The sequence below is a fragment of the Pangasianodon hypophthalmus genome, chromosome 5 (genome assembly GCF_027358585.1).
Source record: "Pangasianodon hypophthalmus isolate fPanHyp1 chromosome 5, fPanHyp1.pri, whole genome shotgun sequence".
Lineage (NCBI taxonomy): Eukaryota > Metazoa > Chordata > Actinopteri > Siluriformes > Pangasiidae > Pangasianodon > Pangasianodon hypophthalmus.
This window is the reverse complement of record NC_069714.1, coordinates 3,168,617-3,189,081: the sequence shown is the minus strand read 5'-3', so window position 1 is coordinate 3,189,081 and position 20,465 is coordinate 3,168,617. Positions and strand designations below refer to the sequence as shown.

Sequence of the window (20,465 nt, the reverse complement as noted above, 5' to 3'; positions counted from 1 at the left end):
CCTTGTGTTTTATAGAAGGGTTTAAATGTTCTGTGTTTCTTTAGATGGCAAAGTATATGATGCATATGTGATCTACCAGAAGGATAACACAGATGAGAAAACAGGAAGGAAAGTTGCTCACTTTGTCAACCAAGTTTTGCCAGCTGTACTGGAGGATGCCTGCGGCTTTAAACTCTACATTCATGAGAGAGACAACCTACCTGGTGAAGGTGCAGTACAATAATATTATCCATACCTTCAATTATATAAATAGTCATTCATATCATTGTGCATTGAGACTTCATATATTGTATATACCAAGAGATATAGTTATAATTAGTGAGGATGTGCCTTTATACAAGTTAATTTGTAGAGTAAATTTATTGAATTTGCTACTCTATGTTATCTATAATAATGAATAATGGTTGACAAGGAACCTATTAGGGTTGAGCATTATACCATTAGGTCTCATCAAGGGCATAATACGAATGATTGGGGCAAAGTATAATGCACACTTAAAGGCAGATTGGCAGCTGCACAGGAGATATACAAGGTTTTTTATTTTGCGTTTCAATGTCTTCATTCCTTTGAATACCAAACATGGTAAACAGAAAATTTCCATAACCCTTTTTTAAAACAAAACCCCCACTAAACTTACAGTTCTCTTGTCAGTCCTTTTGTGTAATTTGTACATGATTGAACAATGTGCGCTTAGTCTATCTTCTTTTAGTTTCCCCTAAAAGTAGGATAATAGAGTAAAGTCCTTTTCATGCCTTTCATGACTCACACTCATCACATGCACCTTGATGGGTTACGAATCATTGTAAAAAAATAAAAAAAATAAAATAATAATAATAATAATAATAATAATAACTGCACTCCAGCCAGCCAATAGAGGGGCTCAGAGACATTTTGGTTTCACTTTTGAGACCTTGTCATGATGTCCACCCATATATACAGTTATTGGTTATGACTGACTGAGCTACTATTTGACATTATCCATTTTAATCTAAGTAATGTAAGTCAACCATGGCCTTTTATTTGTGAAATTTATTTATCATATGGAAAAATATTGGAGGGAGATATCAAGGTCACCTGAACTTGAAAATGACAGAATGCTATTCCTAAAAATACACTGCTCAAAAAAATTAAAGGAACACTTTGAAAACACATCAGATCTCAATGGGGAAAAATATCATGCTGGAGATCTGTACTGATATGGACTGGGTAACGTGTTAGGAACGAAAGGATGCCACATCGTTTGATGGAAATGAAAATTATCAACCTACAGAGAGCTGAATTCAAAGACACCCCGAAAATCAAAGTGAAAAAATGATGCAGCAGGCTAGGCCATTTTGCTGAAATTTCATTGCAGCAACTCAAAATGGTACTCAGTAGTTTGTGTGGCCCCCACGTGCTTGTATGCACACCTGACGACGTCGGGGCATGCTCCTAATGAGACGACGGATGGTGTCCTGGGGTATTTCCTCCCAGATCTGGACCAGGGCATCACTGAGCTCCTGGACAGTCTGAGGTGCAACCTGGCAGCGTCGAATGGACCGAAACATAATGTCCCAGAGGTGTTCTATTGGATTTAGGTCAGGCGAGCGTGGGGGCCATTCGATGGTATCAATTCCTTCATCCTCCAGGAACTGCCTGCATACTCTCGCCACATGAGGCCGGGCATTGTCGTGCACCAGGAGGAACCCAGGACCCACTGCACCACCGTAGGGTCTGACAATGGGTCCAAGGATTTCATCCCGATACCTAATGGCCGTCAGGGTGCCATTGTCTAGCCTGTAGAGGTCTGTGCGTCCCTCCATGGATATGCCTTCACTGACCATCACTGACCCACCACCAAACCGCTCATGCTGAACGATGTTACAGGCAGCATAACGTTCTCCATGAAGTCTGTTTCTGATTGTTTGGTCAGAGACATTCACACCAGTGGCCTGCTGGAGGTCATTTTGTAGGGCTCTGGCAGTGCTCATCCTGTTCCTCCTTGCACAAAGGAGCAGATACTGGTCCTGCTGATGGGTTAAGGACCTTCTACAGCCCTGTCCATCTCTCCTAGAGTAACTGCCTGTCTCCTGGAATCTCCTCCATGCTCTTGAGACTGTGCTGGGAGACACAGCAAACCTTCTGGCAATGGCACGTATTGATGTGCCATCCTGGAGGAGTTGGACTGCCTGTGCAACCTCTGTAGGGTCCAGGTATCGCCTCATGCTACCAGTAGTGACACTGACCCTAGCCAAATGCAAAACTAGTGAAAAATAGTCAGAAAAGATGAGTAGGGGAAAAAATGTCAGTGGCCTCCACCTGTAAAACCATTCCTGTTTTGGGGGTCGTCTCATTGTTGCCCATCTAGTTCACCTGTTGTTAATTTTATTAACACCAAAGCAGCTGAAACTGATTAACACCCCCCTCTGCTACTTAACTGACCAGATCAATATCCCAGGAGTTTAACTGACTTGATGCTATACTCTGATTAAAAAGTGTTCCTTTAATTTTTTTGAGCAGTGTAATTTGTGGAGATGTAACTTAAAATGTAAGTTTGGCTAAGTCTCATTTCACTAATGTGCAATGGGTGGGGTTGAAATTTTATGAAGTCCACACTTATATACAGTCATTGGACCAGATGCACACCTTCTGGCAAACTTTCTAATAAAAAAAAAAAAAATCTGTATTTGTATCCTTTTAGAATCTGTTCATTCTGAATGATATATTTGTACTTGAGCATGATGAGAAGGCAGCGTAGGACCCACAGTCGAGATCACCACCTGGTGGCTGGAACACTCATGTTGGCTTTACAATTGTACTGGCATAAAATAAACAGAAATAGTCAAGGACATCAACTGTTAAGTACTGAGCTCAGTGAAAAGGGAAGAAATAGATTCAAAATCATCAGCTACCATTTTTCTGCCACCACCAGATTACACTGAGCTTGTTGAGACGAGAATGCAGCTGAGCCGCAGGCTCATAGCTGTGCTGCCTCCAAAAGTCAGTCAACATCAAGGGCTCACACCCTCACTCTGTTATGACTGGCATGTGGGGCTGCACCGGGTGCTGGTCGATCAGGAGCTGAGAGTGATTCTGATTCAACTGGGAGATATGAAGGAGTATTCCCATCTGCCCCTGGGGCTGCAGCATCTCCTCCAGCAGACTCCACCCCTAAGGTGGGATGAGGCGAGTGGCCAAGCGACTTGCCCCAACTCCAGGTTCTGGAAGCAGGTGCGCTACATGATGCCTGTTCCTCCAATCTCCAGCTCTCGTGGTGTTGACTTGTAACTGTTAAGCATACTATAGATGCTTCTATCTGAAATCCTTAGAATTCACATAATACAGGAACATTATCATTTTTAGACCATGTTTGAATTGTTGAAACAATGTTTGTCTGCCATTTAATAATTTTTTGACATGAAGCCTGGATATGAATTACAGATTTTTTCTCTTTCTTTCTCATCATAGTGGTCACTTAGGTATCAAAGTGGTCTTCTGACTAAAATATTTAAACATTTCCTGTAAAATTGTGGCAGAATGCTTTTACTTCTAGCAGGAATCTCTAACCTGAGAAAAGGTTACAGTAGACTATAGAAACTGTACACTTAAATCTTGCTTTTTTGTAAACATATACAAAATAGATATATAGATAGATAATATATAGATAAATAGATATAGATTTATATTTTTATAAAAATATAAAAAATTGTAATATGGAATTTATCATTTCTTCTAAAGTTAAAAGAATTTAATTAAATAAATGATAAAAAAAACAACAACAACAATATTCTTGTAGCCAATCCTTGGCAGTGCTCTCTGGATGGGCAGGATGGCATGCTGTCAGTCACAGTGACACTAGCCAGTCGTGAGCATCTGTGAGATTACGTACAGTATGTGGAAGAGGATGAATAGCACTTTCGTCTGAGCCTTCATCCTCCCAGGTAGGTAGCTGTCATCGGATAGGTGACAGCTGGCTGATGGGTGGGAATTGGTTGGCAACCAAACTGGGGAGAAATATGGGGAAAAATCCCCCAAAATAGTCTTTCTAACAAAAATCAATACAGCAGCTTTAAACCATAACAGCTGTTCTGGTCTTTTGCACTGGTGGCATTCGGTAACGCATCTGTTTCCAGAATCTTCCATTAGGCTCACTGGTGTAGTGCTGCTTCCACTTGAGTATCCCCTGAGTGTGCCTAACATAGCGCAATGATTCTGGGAGCAGAGCATCATCCACTTCCCCTCCCACCTGGACCAGGATGACCTGTAAACTCTCTTTTACCAGGGCATCGTACAGACCCACCAAGCATTCGTAAGGGCCCCAGTTCAACCGAGATGATTCAGAGAGATCTGGATCAGTCGCTGTTATGTTGTTGTTTAAACTCAAGTGCTCAGGTGGCATTTTATTTAAAAGTCTCCCTTTCATTTCACTATCTGAAGACTTTGTGAAAGGCTGGGATGGAAGCACAATGATTAGCCGCCGACTCTTCCCAACTGTTTCAGAAATGACGTCATGGACCGCTGGGGGGAAAAAAAGGGATTTTCTTAATACATTTATTAGTTATGTTTTTGAGGATTGACCAACTTTCTTTCCGATCATTAAACAGTTTATATCTTTGAGAATACAGAGTATTCTTCTTGAGAATATATCTTTGAGAATACAGAGATCACTGTGTAGCAAACTTTTTTTTTTTTTTTTTGCTGTGCTGCGTTACTAATTCTATTATCTGTGACCTTTATAATGTTAAATGTAGGATAGTAATTTTGGGGGAATTATATGGGAACTTTATTTCATTCCTAACAGAGCATGTGTCTGTGATGAGAAGCATGATAATAAAGCTGAAAATGACAGTTGTGAGAACACACTTACCTCTTTCCGCCTGTAAACAAGTGTAGTAGTATGTCTACATGTGTTCTCTTTTTGTCATCATGGTTACTCACATTACTATGACATATTTAATGTGTTTTACTATGATAAATGACCAAGTCTGTGTTATTATCTTATTTACCCACTGCCTTGTAACTAGTGTGTGTAAGTACTCCTAAGAACAAGCACTGGTTCACTCCGAACCGCATATGTCTCTTAATTGATGGAGACAGACATGCAGCACTAGTATCACAGTCAGCGGCTTTAATAGACAGATACATGAACTGTCTAAATCACTTTCAAAGTGTTTGTCAAATTAATGATGGCAAGTAAAGGCAAATGTAAAGTGCAATATAAAAGAAAAATTGTAGGTGTACCTGCGCCTGGTAGTGCATCCCGGCCACTAATGAACAATTTATAGCCAAGCCGATCCTCCAGAACCTCCGGCAGGACATGCAGGGCAAAGGTCGTTGACACACTGTGATCATCACCATGGAGGTAACTGACATAGGCATCATACAATTTCCCATCTGTCAGGTTAAAAAGGGCAGTGAGCAATTTTAAAATGCTGTTCATAAACATTGGAATTTTATATAACAGTGCTATGTTGGGGTATTTGCAGATATCAGCAAATTTTTTCTGGGTTCTGATTTTTCCTACATGACTGTAGATTGTGACCGCTGCCTTTTTTTGCAACAGTAAACACAAACAGCAAAGAACATGACCAAGAACTGAGCTTCTTTAAAAATAGGCTAGATAAGAACTACATAAGAACTACAGACCTTTTGCTAAATAACCTACAGATTTTCTAAATTAGTTTACATTTTTGATAAATAGCCAGCAAGCATTACAGCAGGCACACATACACTGCACACATACACTATTTGAACAAAAGTATGTGGACACCTGACCATCACACGCATATGTGGTTCTTCCCCAAACTGTTGCCACAAAGTTGGAAGGACACAGTTGTCTATAATGTCTCTGTATGCTGTAGCATTACAGTTTCCCTTCACCGTAACTAAGAGGCTGAAACCTGTTCCAGCATGACAATGCCCCTGTGCACAAAGCGAGCTCCATGAAGACATGGTGTGTGAAGGTTGGAGTGGAAGAACTCGAGTGTCCTGCACAGAGCCCTGACCTCAACCCCACTGAACACCTTTGGGATGAACTGGAACACCGACTGAACCCCAGACCTCCTCACTAACATCAGTGTCTGATCTCACTAATGCTCTTGTAGCTGAATGAACACAAATCCCCACAGCCACGCTCCAACATCTAGTGAAAAGCCTTCCCAGAAGAGTGGAGCTTATTATAACAAGAAAGGGGAGACCAGCTCCATATTAATGCCCATGGTTATGGAATCGGATGGTCAAAAGAACATATGAGTGTGATGGTCAAAGGTCCACATATTTTGGACCATATAGTGTATATTTCTTTCTCAGCTCTAGCCATCCAGGTGAGACATGCATGTGCAAAAGTCTTCATGTAATTCTACTCACCATTTTGTTGTTTCAAACAAGGGCTGAGATTCCTGTAAGCGAGCACAATGTCCACTTTAAACTGATAAAACAGCAGGAACCCCAGTGCTACTACTGCATAAGCAGTGAATACTGCCAAAGTACAATAGAGCTCTCTCTGACTGGCTGTTATGAAGAAAAGATCACAATAAATAGATGATGAGGGAAATGAAAAGACTGATGAACATGAAAATCAGAATGGAAATTTAAAGTGTACTTCTATAAGTTTTGGGACACCTGTTTTTTTCTAAGGAAAAAAGTGAAATATTATACATTGTGCAGTTTTAACCATAGTACGAATTTCTTCTGCATTTCTCTGAATTGAATGAACTGGAGTGTGAAGGTCTTATGTCATCTACATCAGCAAATTGCCTAGTATGTTACAGTTACTCGACTTGTGGTTTAATCTTGAAGATGGTTCACCTAAATCCCTTCAACAGAGTGGTGAGAAATGCATTTCAGATAGAATCCATGCAGATGAAATAATACACCGATCAGCCATAACTTTAAAACCATTGACAAGTGAAGTGAATAATATTGATTATCTCGTTACAATGGCACCTGTGAAGGGGTGGGATATATTAGGCAGCGAGTGAACAGTCAGTTCTAGAAGTTGATGTGTTGGAAGCAGGAAAAATGGGCAAGTGTAAGGATCTGAGCAACTTTGTCAAGGGCCAAATTGTGATGGCTAGACGACTGGGTCAGAGCATCTGCAAAACGTCAGGTCTCGTGGGGTGTTCCCAGTATGCAGTGGTTAGTTCCTACCAAAAGTGGATGAAGGAAGGACAACCGGTGAACCAGCGACAGGGTCATGGGCAATCTTCACAATATTAGGCAGGTGGTTTTAATGTTATGGCTTAGGGTGTGATGGCTGTAGACTACACACACAAATAAAAGATCTGCATTATTATTATGAAAGATGTTGGAGTCCTGTTGTAATGTGCATAAAGAAAACCTAGTGTGTTTTTATCAGAAAAACATAGGCAAAGGTACAAGCTGGTGTCAGAGAACAAGCAGACAACATCAGCCTAGAGTTCGGAACATCAAAGAAAACTAGCGAGAGTCAAAACCAAGAAGTGGTAAGAAAAAAAAGTGGTAACATGGGAACCTGAGGCTTGGACATAACAAGACAAATGCATGATAAGACATTGCAAGGAGGAACATTAAAAACAGGACAGGGACAGACAAACTAATGAAAGGCTTATCACAGATCAGATGACCACATTACTGTAATACACTATGACAGGACTGGGGCAGAGAGAGAACTAGAACAGAAACTAAACTACATGGCACAACTTGAAATTCCTACTCATCAACTTGGGGAAGTCTTCTTCCCCATTTCCTTCCCCATTTCAGCACGGCTGTGCAAAGAATAAAATAAACACAGTACACTTCTTACCTTTAAATGAGTTATACTGTATATACAAGTATATCCTTTAGATCAGTCAACACAGACATATTTACTGGTTAAATCTATAACACTGACTATACAGCTCACTGTTTGAGGAGGAAAATATACATCACTCATCACAGTTAGAGGGCTAGTTTGTTGCTAACAAAAAACGAACATGGAGGTGTCCATGTTTTTTCTACTTCGTCTGTTGAATGTACTGAGGTCGAAAATGACGTAAATTCCAACAGTGGATGACTCGCATCCCAGCAAATGAGAGTGAGTAACAATGGACCAGCTGGCAAAAGAATGAGCTGTTTTCATTTCTACCAAAATACAGGGTATTCCCAGCTAATTCAGCACAGCTGGCAACCTCGCCCACAACTGTCGCCATGCAGACCAGGGAATTTCAAAGCGCTAACTAACGCTAAATAATTATAGCTAACCTAGCTAACATGATTTCCGTGCTTAAATGCTTCTTTAAATTAGATGTCGAGTCCTTCAATAAAGACAGCATCTTCACAGCTGGAAGGCATAGTTTGCACTGTACCGTGTTGTTGTTTCCATTTTCTCCTTTATAGACAAACTAATTTTGTAATTTCCATGACTGTAATGCATTTTTTCCAGCGGGCATCATCGTAATAAACAGCCGTTTCAAAGTGCCTCTAGAGTAGAATGATTAGAGACAGATGTTATTTGCGTATGCACCAGGAGGTGGCTCACGTGAGTCACGACCGGCAAGAGAGCACCAGAACTATAATCAAGCAGTTGTCTATAATTGCGTTATGTCAAAAGATTAATTACTTTTGTTTTAAATGAAAAAACCACATTCCCATTTTTTACAAACCGTACCTGTAATGTGATTCTTTGTTTTTGACATAACTGTAAAGGATTACAGTTATCATTTTTTTGTATCTTGATTACATAACGCTGTTACATCAGGCCTGACTGTCACTAAGAGAATGTTCAATGTGAATCTAATAAACTCACTGGGCTTTAGAGTGACTTTCAACTGTCTTTACGGCGGGACACAGCAACATTCTACTGGGGCACTTGGACCTGACAGCAATGAAGACCATATCAAGTGGACAGTCTTTCTGGAAACCAAATAGGCATGTGTGTATGTGTGATGTGAAGTTATACAATGTGTGCAGTAACTCACATGGAATAAGTATCACTGTGCCGTTGTCATAACCTACAGAGCTGCGGACGACACACCGAAAAGGGATGTTGAAGAATTCTTGCTGAACTTCAAAAATGGTAAGATTACTGTGGCGAAACTCCACGTTGTTTTCTGTTGTACAGCTAAAAGCAAACAAACCAAAAAAATCTCAGTATAACAAGCAACATGACTTGAAGTATGTAAACATTTCATTTATGATATACAACACACACACTTTCAAACTTACCCATTATGAGTAACCATATACTGTTGGTAATGCTCAACAAATGTGCTGTCCACCAGCCAATAAGGACTGATACTTTCCACATGATCCATTGTACAGGATCCAGGCCCAACAAACACTTCGCAGTGTAACACCTGCTTTGAACCTGCATTAACAAACACACAAACACTCAAACTGACTGGCCACTGCAATAGCAGTGCGAAAATGTGTGAAGAATATGAAACAGTATAATTATAATAACAGTAGAATTTGCCTATGCACTATAAAACAGAGCCACAGTCATTAGTGCTTTTCATTTAAGTATTTCCCAGCAATCTTACTTTTCACAGCTGGCAAAGAAGCCGTGAAGTTGGTAAATAATTTGCTTGTTTGCATTAGCATGCAATTTTGTCAGCACTACTCTTACTACTAAGTGATGGCACCTCTGCTGTAAAAGTTAATGGCTTGTACACCTATAGAATATTAATAACCTAATAAACTGATTGCTGAATGTATAACAGACAAAAACTTTCATAACCCTCTTTTAAAAAATTACACTTACTACCCTGACTATACAAGTGGTAAATTTCTTCATCATCGATACTCACCCAGTTTTACTTCAAGAGTTTCCTGTCGTGGTTTTATGACTCTGGGCTTCTGTGGAACAGGACCTGTACATACAGCAGTGACGGGTATGAGGTGTAAAAGAGGTCACAGAATGCAACTGAATTTCAATAAGTGTGAAGTGTTTTCCTTTCAAGTGCAAGCTGGTTTTCTGCTAGATACAGGAAAAGTGTTTTTACATCACTAGGTTTTAGTTAAAGGCTGGCATTAGACCGTAAGTGCATAACTGACACATTTGTTTCATTTATCTAATACTGTTGTTTAATTACCTTACATGTTACACCACACTGAGCCACTGGGTGTGTGCATATGTGTGTGTGTGTGTGTGTGTGTATTTACTAGGATCAGTGATCCTGACTTTCATGCTCTGAGCCATAGTGTATGAAGTTCCATTATGAGTGAAGTTCAGGAAGCAGGTGTACACTCCCTCATCACCATTTGAAACACTGGTGAATCGAAGCGTGTCGGATTCTTTATGCCGGCTAAGCGGACTGCAATCCTAGTAAGTGAAAAATTACAACAAATATCAAATACAACCTATAAGACCATGTGAGGAATGACATACACTTAGAGCTCAGTGTATGAGGTACACCAGCCTTTTACCTACATTTATTAGCCCTTTTATTCTATCATACAGGTTTATAATTACTGATCGTAGCCCATCTGTGTCTGAATAATTTATCAGTCCATAAGTCTACCGCTGACCAGGTATCATTTGGGTAGTGGATACAGGGGTCCAACTGACCAAACTGGGCAAATTTATTAGGTATACCAGATAAAAGGAAATAGCAGTAATAGCAGTGATTAAATATATGTAGCTACATTTGCTTTTTGGCATCTCAACATTTTTTTCTCACTGGATACTTCAGATATAATATTAGCCAAAATATCACTACTATACTAGAAGTTTTAAACATAGTTAATTATTGACCACATTTCCTCCATCTCTTATTTACACTCTCATCTGTATAAACCTTTGTGAAGGAACGGAAGGAAAGAGCTTTTGTATGTTTATGTTGCTAATAATTAAGATGAATTGGGTAAGATGTGTTAGGTAGTGCAAACTATATTTATTCAACTTTTTTTTTTTTTTTTTTTACTGCTGCCATCAATTCTAATCAGAAAGCCTAGGTTATTGGGACATTCTTCACTCAGTAGAGAGCAAAACAAAGTAAATGAACATTGGTTAATGCAAGCTCCTTGATGCAGATTTGTCAGTTAGTCTTTATAAGTTTATTAAACACAGTGAATGTCTCATTTGAAAATCTTTGCAAGATACCTTCATCCAGCTCACGTTGGGTAGATTTAATGGATCAACTTTCCTCAATGTCTCAAAAATGCCACATTTAAGATGTTCATGCCTTTTCGTCATTAGGAACACTGATGAGGCCCATTGGGGACATTTGCTCTTGGATACAGAAATGGAAAATTGCCTTTCAAAAGGTCCCTCCTTGTCACTGCAATTAGGGCAGAGGAACAAAGTGTCTGATTAAATGAGACACGGAACACAATTTAATGTATAACATCAACTGTATACTGTGTTATATATTTGATGGTTGATTTCTTCTATGATTTGCTCAGAAAGCTCAGTTCCATTTTATTTGTTTAGCACCTTTAACAATAGATATTGTCACAAAGCAGCTTTACAGATGTGAAATGCCATGACTTTACCTTCTCAGTATAACTTGCGCTTCCTGATGTGTCGGATTTCCTGTCACACACCTTTGTTTTTGCTCTAGTCTTGACTAATCCTGTCATTGTCTGGTTGCCCTATTGTGTCCATCTGTTCTGTGTCAACACCTTAATTAGTTTGTCTATTTATACCCTGTTGGGTCTTAGTATCATTGCAATGTCTTATCGACTGTTTGATGCATTTCCGCACCTTGTTTTTTTTCTTAGTTTTCTGTTTTCCGGACTTGTGCCTATAATTATTATTTTTTATTAAGGATTTTCCTAAGATAACTTTGTATTATCTTGTTAAAAATATTTTGTTAAAAAAGAGTGCGTTTTATGTTTTCACATTTTCACATTTTAAACTTGGCTGCAACTATGTAGATATTTATTTGCCTGTCTGTATTTTGACCCACACTGGTTTTGCCCAAACAAAGGTCATGTTGAGTTTATGCACTTGTGTCCTGCTTCATCTGCCAGCACATTACATAAAGCTTTAATTATACACTGCTAGAAAGAAAAGTGTTCCTTAAGGGTTCTCTGGAATTGGTAAAGGTTCTACTTTGAACCTTTTTTGAGACGAACAGAAACTAAAACATTTATCACATCACACACACAGAAAAGAAGTCTAATTTCTCGGAATCTCCCTTTTCTTTAGAGCTGCAAACTATGCGAGTGTGGTCTATGAGCAAAAAACAGGGGAAAAAGAAATAGTAGCTAGTAAAGCGAGCAACACAAGTCTTAAGCCTCAACACAAACAAATCTACATTTCTCCATTTTAGGTGTTATTTTACAGAAGAGATACTAGTCCCATTGAGACAAAATCAGTGAAAATGCTGTTAGTAAAGACACACATTTTATTTGATCCCTGATTTCTCGTTAAATAATAACTGCAGCTTCACTCAGGTGGGTCCAAGTAAAAATACACTGAGCATAAATGTGAAAAGCACAGTTGATTTATTCTGTGCTGTTATCATACCTGAAATAACATGTGTAGATTCCACTGTGTGACTCCTGTACAGGGACGAACCATAGCGACTGATTTATAACCTTTATTCCTGCGTCCCAGTCTTGGTTCGGCTCTCGAGTCCAGTTCACACTTATCACTTTATCTTCAGAAAACTCCTGACAGTTAAGGATAAACACATGACCCACACTGAGCTCTAGCTGCTTTCGGCCCATACAGCCTGCAAAAGAATTAGAGAACAGAGAAGAACAGCATGTAGATCAGGTGGTAAAAAGAGCACCAAAACACAACACTTGACTTGAGGTTGTACTGTTATATAAAACGTACTGACTAACAATTTCAAAAATTGTATTTTGTTAAAAATATTGTTAAAAATATTTTGTTAAAAAAGAGCGCCTTTCATGTTTTCACATTTTCACTCGAAAACTATAACTAGTTTGAATTGTGAACACAATTCAAAGCTGGAGACTTAACTGCAAAAATATTTTACTTCAGTAATTACATGGGAAAAGTTACTCTTATTCAGAGACGGTTTATGCATACGCATAAATCGCATACATCGCTTTCTCCATTCCTCACTCAGATTATGTGAATTAACTCAGAGACCATTTAAAAATAAACTACATAAAAGATTAATACAATGCATATGAACGAGATAATGGCAAGCATTGAAATAAACATTAAATAAGATTCTAGTATACTGACAATATATTGTTGCATGAATAGTCCTAGCTGTAATTATCACTTAATCACTGCAAATTTTTTGTTTAATTTAACTACATGGCTTCCACCCTCATTATTCATCATCTTATGAAATAGCATTTAATCCACCACATCCTATCACTTTTTTACATTAGAATGTCCAAAACATACATTTCAGATTGAAATATTGTAATTACATCCATGGCTGGACATATGCACAGACTAAACTTGACTGCAACTATGTAGATATTTAATAAAAGCTATATAGACATTTAGTTTTCAGTCCAGAGATCAGAAATTATTCAAAGAAATATCATCCAATTTAAATACTTTGTTGAAACAGGTGATTTGCTTAGTTGTACATCGGTCATTTACTAGTTAAAGGTTTGACAATAGATGGGAACACAGGTGCAGTCACATGGCCTTTTAATATTAGCTAGCTAACTGTCATCATGTGGGCTATAAAACATATGCTAGTGGAGTGTAAAAAAAAAAAATTTTAAATTTGGAGGGTGGATTTTACTGAGGGTGGATTTTTCACTGACTTTGCTACAAATAAAGCCTGAAGACAACTTCTAAAAAGTAAGGACCCACCTTTGTATTATATTTTAGGGATTTCATTTGGACCAGGCTAACAAGAAAAATGCGCTAAAATTCAAGGGCAGAATCACGTTACTGAGACATGCCTGTAACGAATCCGGCCTCTGTGGTTCCCCCTGATCGTCACCAGAGGTCACCATCACCCGAGTATTGACTTTCCCCTCGAAACTACATTTCCCATCACCCCGCACCCAGCACTGATTACGAGCTCACCTGCAGCCTATTACCGGGACTACTTAAGCCTCCGCCTCTCGCTCACTCTTTGCGAAGTCTTGTTTTGCCCCGGCTGACATTCTGAGCGCTTATATCTTCTTTGTTGGATTACCGTGTTTGACCTTGGACTTTTTCTTCTCGTTTCTGGATTCTTTGCTGCCTGCCCTGACCATCTGCTTGTTTGATCACTCTGCCTTTGTTTCGCCTCTGATTACCCTGTTTCGCTGTTGCTCGACCACGCCTGTACGACTGTGTCTGCCTTTTATTAAAACGCTGCTAATGGATCCCCATTCTGTTGACTCCGCGTTACAATGCCTCTGTTTTACTCAAACTATGTGATTATTTCAGATTTAATATTAAAGCCAATTTATCTGTTATGTACTCTGGCATCTAATGAAATAGCACACAGACCTCTAGTCAACATCGCCATGACGTGTGCAGTTTGCATCTAACCAACGTAACATGCAACTTGTTTGCTAATTAGCAGGCCCTTACAGTGGTGGTTTACTATTTACCTTCTATTAAAACTATGTTCAAGCCATTAAAGCCTCTTAACATTCAAACCAATTTTTTTCTTTCAGATTACAAAAGTCTTTTAAATCATGCAGCTCCTTGTAGTATGAAAAATACAGTAATGCAATGAGCACAGCTTGAATACCATGTAAATGAAATGATATATACCTATATCTGACCCAAACATGTGTTTCAGTGAAACATGTGGTCTGTGGCCGTGAACAGTCATTGGTGGGGTAACTAGCTTTGCTTTTAATATCTAAAAAAAAATTACGTAGGCAGTGACCCAGATTGGTTGTGGGACATTCTAAACCTTCAATTGACCTGATTTTCCTTTCGCAAAAAAAAAACACATAATTTGTTTTTGATCGTTGGTGGTGGTTTAGGGGGAGGGGCTCTATCTATCTATCTATCTATCTATCTATCTATCTATCTATCTATCCTAAAGAACATGGCATCCCTGATGACCATAATTGTAATGTTGATGCATGTAACAAAATGTAAACATTTAATCTCTTTGGCAGTGATTGAATGGAGGAATGCTGAACCTCCTGTAGCACAACAGGGACACCTCCAAAATCTAATCACAAAAGAAAAGGTCGGCATCGATTACTTTTGTAAAACCCCTGCCCAATCAAAATCTGTTGTACTTGTATTTTTCCCCACTGATTCTGCTCAATGGCTTTGATTATTCCACATAGAGATGAGAATACTGTGCTTTTCAGAGAGAAAAGATAGTGAGATAGTGAGTGTATTTACATACATACTGAATATCAAGAAGACCCTGTCTGATCAATGTGTTGAGATACTTGAGCACCAGTTAAGAGTTCCTAAAGGTGAACAAGCTCAGCTAATTTACAATTTATGCTTGCAAAAATATAGAAATGTTCATTCGAAATGGAAATTAAGCATCATTTATTAAAATAGGATGGGTTTTGATGAGGGTGAGGTGTTTGAGGCAGATATTAGTGACAGATATAGCAGACTGTATCTCTGATAACTCTGTGGTCTGGAAGGTGGGTGGGGTTTTTTCCCCCTCTGGCATACTGCACGCTATGGAAGTCTCCTATTTCACTCTGGTAATGCTGTGAAGGACTACACATTCAAAAACTACAGCCACAAGCTTTTTCCTACAAAGAGCTTTTTTCCCCTAATCTGTTTTCTTTGTCGGGTTTTTATGTGTGTTTTCTGCTGCATGATATAATGTCACACTTCTAGTGCTGTGGCTCCTTTTACCCTCCAGTCCTGCCTGATTCATTCTGATATTTTTCTGCTTGGAGCTTCTGCACTTGTGACTCATTTTCTGCTGCTGTAGATGGTCCCACATGAATAGACTAAAGATTCACACTTCCCAAGAACAGCTTGTGCCCATGTCTCGGCCTTTCTTAAGTGGATAATCTCACCTGGATACGGTAGACTAGTACCTACAGTTTAGGTCAAAAGTTTACATTCTCCTTTCAGAATCTACAAAATGTTAATTATTTTACCAAAATAAGAGGGATCATACAAAATGCATGTTATTGTTTATTTAGTGCTGACCTGAATAAGATATTTCACATAAAAGATGTTTACATATCGTCCACAAGAGAAAATAATAGTTGAATTTATAAAAATGACCCCGTTCAAAAGTTTACATCCCCTTGATTCTTAATACTGTGTTGTTACCTGAATGATCCACAGCTGTGTTTTTTTGTTTAGTGATAGCTGTTCATGAGTCCCTTGTTTGTCCTGATATTTAGGCAAAATAAGAAAAATGTACACATCTCCATTCTGTTCAAAAGTTTTCAAAAGTTTTAACTTTTAACTGCTGCAGTAATCAGAAAGACTTGATGCTCATACTGAACATCCAATCAACACACTGTTTAACTTTATAGTATCCATCTGTAGAAGAGAAATGACTCATAATCACACTCAGGTGTGAGAAGAGGGTGAGTTCCCTTCTGATTTCTCTGAGGTTTCTTTTTTATATCATCTCAGGGAGTTTTTCTTTGCCACTGGGTCGCTCATTAGCAATCTATATATATAAATCTGCATCTGGATTTTTCTTTCTGCATATTTTGAAATATTGTCCTTTTAAACGTGCTTCGAGTGTTAGACTGAGCCCAGCAACTTGGCTTCATTTGATAGTGGAGAAGAGTACTGACTGAGTTTCATTATACTGTAACATAACGAATTTACATTGGAATCAACACAATTCTGTCATTCTACTCTCGGAAAAAAAGGCATTATAATCATATCAACAAAGGGCTGGTGTGGCTACAGGTTTTCCTTCCAACCAAGTGGAAGCTACACCTGATTCTTCCTGTTTAATGATTTTTAATGAACTATTAGTTGTGCCTCCTATTTGGCTGGAAATAAAGATAATTACTTAATAATTATTGAAAGAAAGAAAGAAAGAAAGAAAGCCTGGAACAACACTTGCTCTTTACTGATAAGACTGGACACCTCTCTTATTTATATCTTTAAACCTTATTTAAGGTACCTTACTTATACACCTCATTCACACTGTTACATTTTTGTTGTTGTAGCTATTGGACTGGAAGGTGTTGAAGATCTTATCTTGACAGAAGTTCTTCACATAAAAAACAATGTTAGACTGTATAAAATTATTAATCTTCAATATCCATAACACTTAAATGTCTAAAAATCTTCTGAAATGGTTATTTATTCAGTTAAGGTGAACTGAAAGAGAAAGGTGAAGAAGAAATCAAGGAAAACGAGCTCATATAAAATCACCTCCCACAAGTCTTTTTCTGATTGTGCTGTCATGAGCATAAACATTTAATGTGCTACAGAATCTGTAGATCACATGAGGTAGCTCTTGGGTTTCTCTTTACATCTCTGAGCATTAAATGGTCTGACCTTGGACTGAATTTGCTGTCTTGAAGGCTCTCCATTTATAAACAATTCTCACTGTAGAATGGTGAATTTCAAATTGTTTGGAGATGGACTTATAACCCAATTCTCAAATTGATGAGCAGCAATAATTGCTTCTCTGAGGTCCTGGTTGATGTCCTTTCTTCTTGGCGTGATGTAGATACACACCTTAGTGCTCCAGAACACCAAACTGCCAAAGATTCTGCTTTTATAGAGGAAATCACACTTCTTGATGATTAACTAATCCCGTGCATTTTTTTATTAACAGCTGGCTGCTAATTACTCTCTCAGTGACTGTAGAAGTAGGAAGGGTGTACTTATTTTTTCCCACCTGGATTCTGAATGTTGGTTTACTTTTTGGGAAAAATGACTACATATTGAAATCTGTTGTCTTTTTTGTTGTCACTTGAGGTTATTTGGTTGTTTATAAAAATTGGTGAGGACCACACACTTAGAATTGAAGGAGGGTATATACTCACCATCCACTGTATCAGGAACACCTGTACACCCCTGCACATTCATGCAACTATCTAATCAGCCAATCATGTGTCAGCAGCACAACGAAAAAAAAATCATGCAGATACAGGTCAACATCAGCAGTTAATGTTCACGTCAAACATCAGAATGAAGAGAAAGTGTGATCTCTGTGACTTTGATCGTGGTTTGGTTGTTGGTACCAGATGGGCTGGTTTGAGTCTTTCAGAAACTGCTGATCTCCTGGGAACAGTCTCTAGAGTTCTGATCTCTAGAGTTTCACAGAATGGTGTGAAAAACAAAAACATCCTGTGTGTGGAGGGTCTGCAGTCTGAAACTGATCATGGGCACAGACTCAACCAAACTGGACAGTTGAAGACTGGAAAAAGACCAGGTAATTTTTTTTTCAATCTTCAACTGTCTGGTTTTGGTGAGTCTGTGCCCATGATAGCCTCAGATTCCTGTTCTTGTCTGACAGGAGTGGAACCTGATGTGGTCTTCTGCTGTTGTAGCTCATCCACCTCAAGGTTTGATGTGTTGTGCATGCTGAGATGCTTTTCTGCTCACCATGGTTGTAAAGAGTGATTATTTGAGTTACTGTAGACTTCCTGTCAGCTTGAATCAATCTAGCCATTTTCCTCTGATCTCTCTCATCAACAAGGTGTTTCCACCCACAGAACTGTCGCTTACTCAAGGTTTTTTGGTTTTCACACCATTCTGTGTAACTCTAGAGAATGTTGTGTGTGAAAATCCCAGAAGATCAGCAGTTTCTGAAATGCACAAACCAGCCCATCTGGTACCAACAACCACGGTTAAAGCCACAGAGATCACACTTTCCCCCCCAATTCTGTGAACATTAACTGAAGCTATTGACCTGCATCTGCAGGATTTTATGCGTTGTGCTGCTGCCACATGATTGGCTGATTAGATAACTGAATAAATGATCAGGTGTACATGTGTTCCTATTAAAGTGGACGGTGAGTGTACGTATGTTTGTGTGTGTAAAATTTTCTAACAGAAATTAGAAAATTTGCTTACTTTTTTAAGTAATCATTCTTTTTTAAGTACTCAAAATTTGTTATATTTAAACAATTTACACCTAAACGTCCCTCACTCCCAAAGCTAATAATAATAATAATAGTAATAATAATAATAATTACTACATAGTTAAAAACATAACAATAAAACAATCATTATTATTATTATTATTATTATTATTATTATTATTATTATTATTATTAAAACATATCAGTCTTTTTCTGGTATTAAAAAGGTAGATGTGTCATGAAGAAATTGAAGAAATGTAATTAAATAAATCGAATCCAGTGTAACTGATGAAATGTGAGGAATTAAATCCAGATGATTAACCAGCAATAATGAGTAATAAGTATGAGGAAATGACCAGGGAGTTAATATGATTGATAGGAAATGTCTGGGCTCCAGAGATAAGATATTACACCTATAACCTACAGTAGACGAGGAAACAGGATTGTGCTTGAATGAAGCACAGCCTGCTTTCCCCACACCCTCGTGTTCATTAAGCTGTGTGAATATTTCTCCTGCAGCTCCAGACAGGAGTGAAGTGCAGCTTACCTGCGGCCTGCAGGGACACGCTGAGCACCAGGAGGAAGCCACACCACCGCACCATTCTCTCTCAGAGCTCGCAAAACTTTCTGTCGGCTGCTTTATTTGTATTTACGGCTCGACACCTGAAGAAAAAAAAAGCCATTTGACTCTTCAGGCTGAAGAAAACCCCGCTGGAAAAAATCGCCCACTGTGTGAAGAGCGTTTCTTCTGACAGGACGCCGAGAACCAGGATTTTTTCCGCCGTGGTTTCCAGCAGAAACTTCTCGGTTACCCGCTGAGGAAACTCGCAGGAATTCCCCCCAGCAGCACCGCTATTCATCATCATCACACCGCACCAGCTAGCTGCAGACTCGCCTATTTCAATCCTATACAACTCTCTTTCACAAGGAAACCATGACATGCTCATCTCCTCAACTTGCAGACGGATCATTTTCCACTTCCTATTTCTCTCTCTCTCTCTCTCTCTCTCTCTCTGTGTTGTGTGTTTAAACATAAATCAGCTAAGGTTAAAGAAGAAGATATTCATCTCATTTAAACGCCAAGCACCATTTTATTCTTATTTTAATCATAGGGCCTGAAATTGATACAGCTATAGGACACAATACACACAACTAACTACCCTGCATGTGTCCAAACCCGCATTCTAGGGCACTTTATAGGGTGCCACAGTAGTGCACCACCTGTATTTGGACACACTACTGAATACTATAAAATGATCATGTGTAAATAGTATAAATTGAGCAGCTCAGAGCTAAAGGACGCAGAGTTTATACGCTCTTAAGAAGATCTTACCTTTTCCGGTAAACTGCACAGTCGCTCGCTCGCGCGCGCATCCGCACATACAGAGATCAGAATAAAGCGCTCGAGCGTGACGCCAGAGTTGACACTTATAGTAAAGCGCCGGGCTTTTCCATCTACCTGCAGCCTCACTTTCACACCTTCCAGTGAAGAGAAGATGCTGAGAAGACTTGCGGTTTTCATTAAAGCCTGACCTAAACACTGCTGCACACACAATACCAGGAACAGGCGCGGAATGAGCAGAACTTCAGCAGCTGTGTGTGTGCGTGCGTGTGTGTGTGCGTGCGTGCGTGTGTGTGTG

The 20,465-nt window shown here is 39.0% G+C and overlaps 2 protein-coding genes across 2 annotated transcripts in view; one reads left to right on the top strand and one right to left on the bottom strand.

Moving 5' to 3' along the window:
* il1rl1 (interleukin 1 receptor-like 1) overlaps positions 1 to 3,267 on the top strand; it is a 14,298-nt gene extending 11,031 nt beyond the window's left edge. Inside the window, exons 9-10 of the mRNA XM_034304836.2 lie at positions 45 to 209; positions 2,912 to 3,267. Coding sequence (XP_034160727.2) covers positions 45 to 209; positions 2,912 to 3,267 — 521 coding nt within the window. The remainder of the gene's footprint in view (positions 1 to 44; positions 210 to 2,911) is intronic.
* Positions 525 to 20,465, bottom strand: LOC113544722 (interleukin-1 receptor-like 2). Its single transcript, XM_026943661.3, has 11 exons — positions 20,159 to 20,465; positions 19,373 to 19,488; positions 12,413 to 12,620; positions 11,042 to 11,219; positions 10,102 to 10,261; positions 9,747 to 9,809; positions 9,163 to 9,304; positions 8,916 to 9,058; positions 6,346 to 6,489; positions 5,221 to 5,373; positions 525 to 4,497 (listed from the first exon to the last, which is right to left on the bottom strand). Exons 2-11 carry the CDS (start codon positions 19,425 to 19,427, stop codon positions 4,049 to 4,051), a joined length of 1,695 nt encoding a protein of 564 aa, XP_026799462.1. The 5' UTR covers positions 19,428 to 19,488; positions 20,159 to 20,465; the 3' UTR covers positions 525 to 4,048.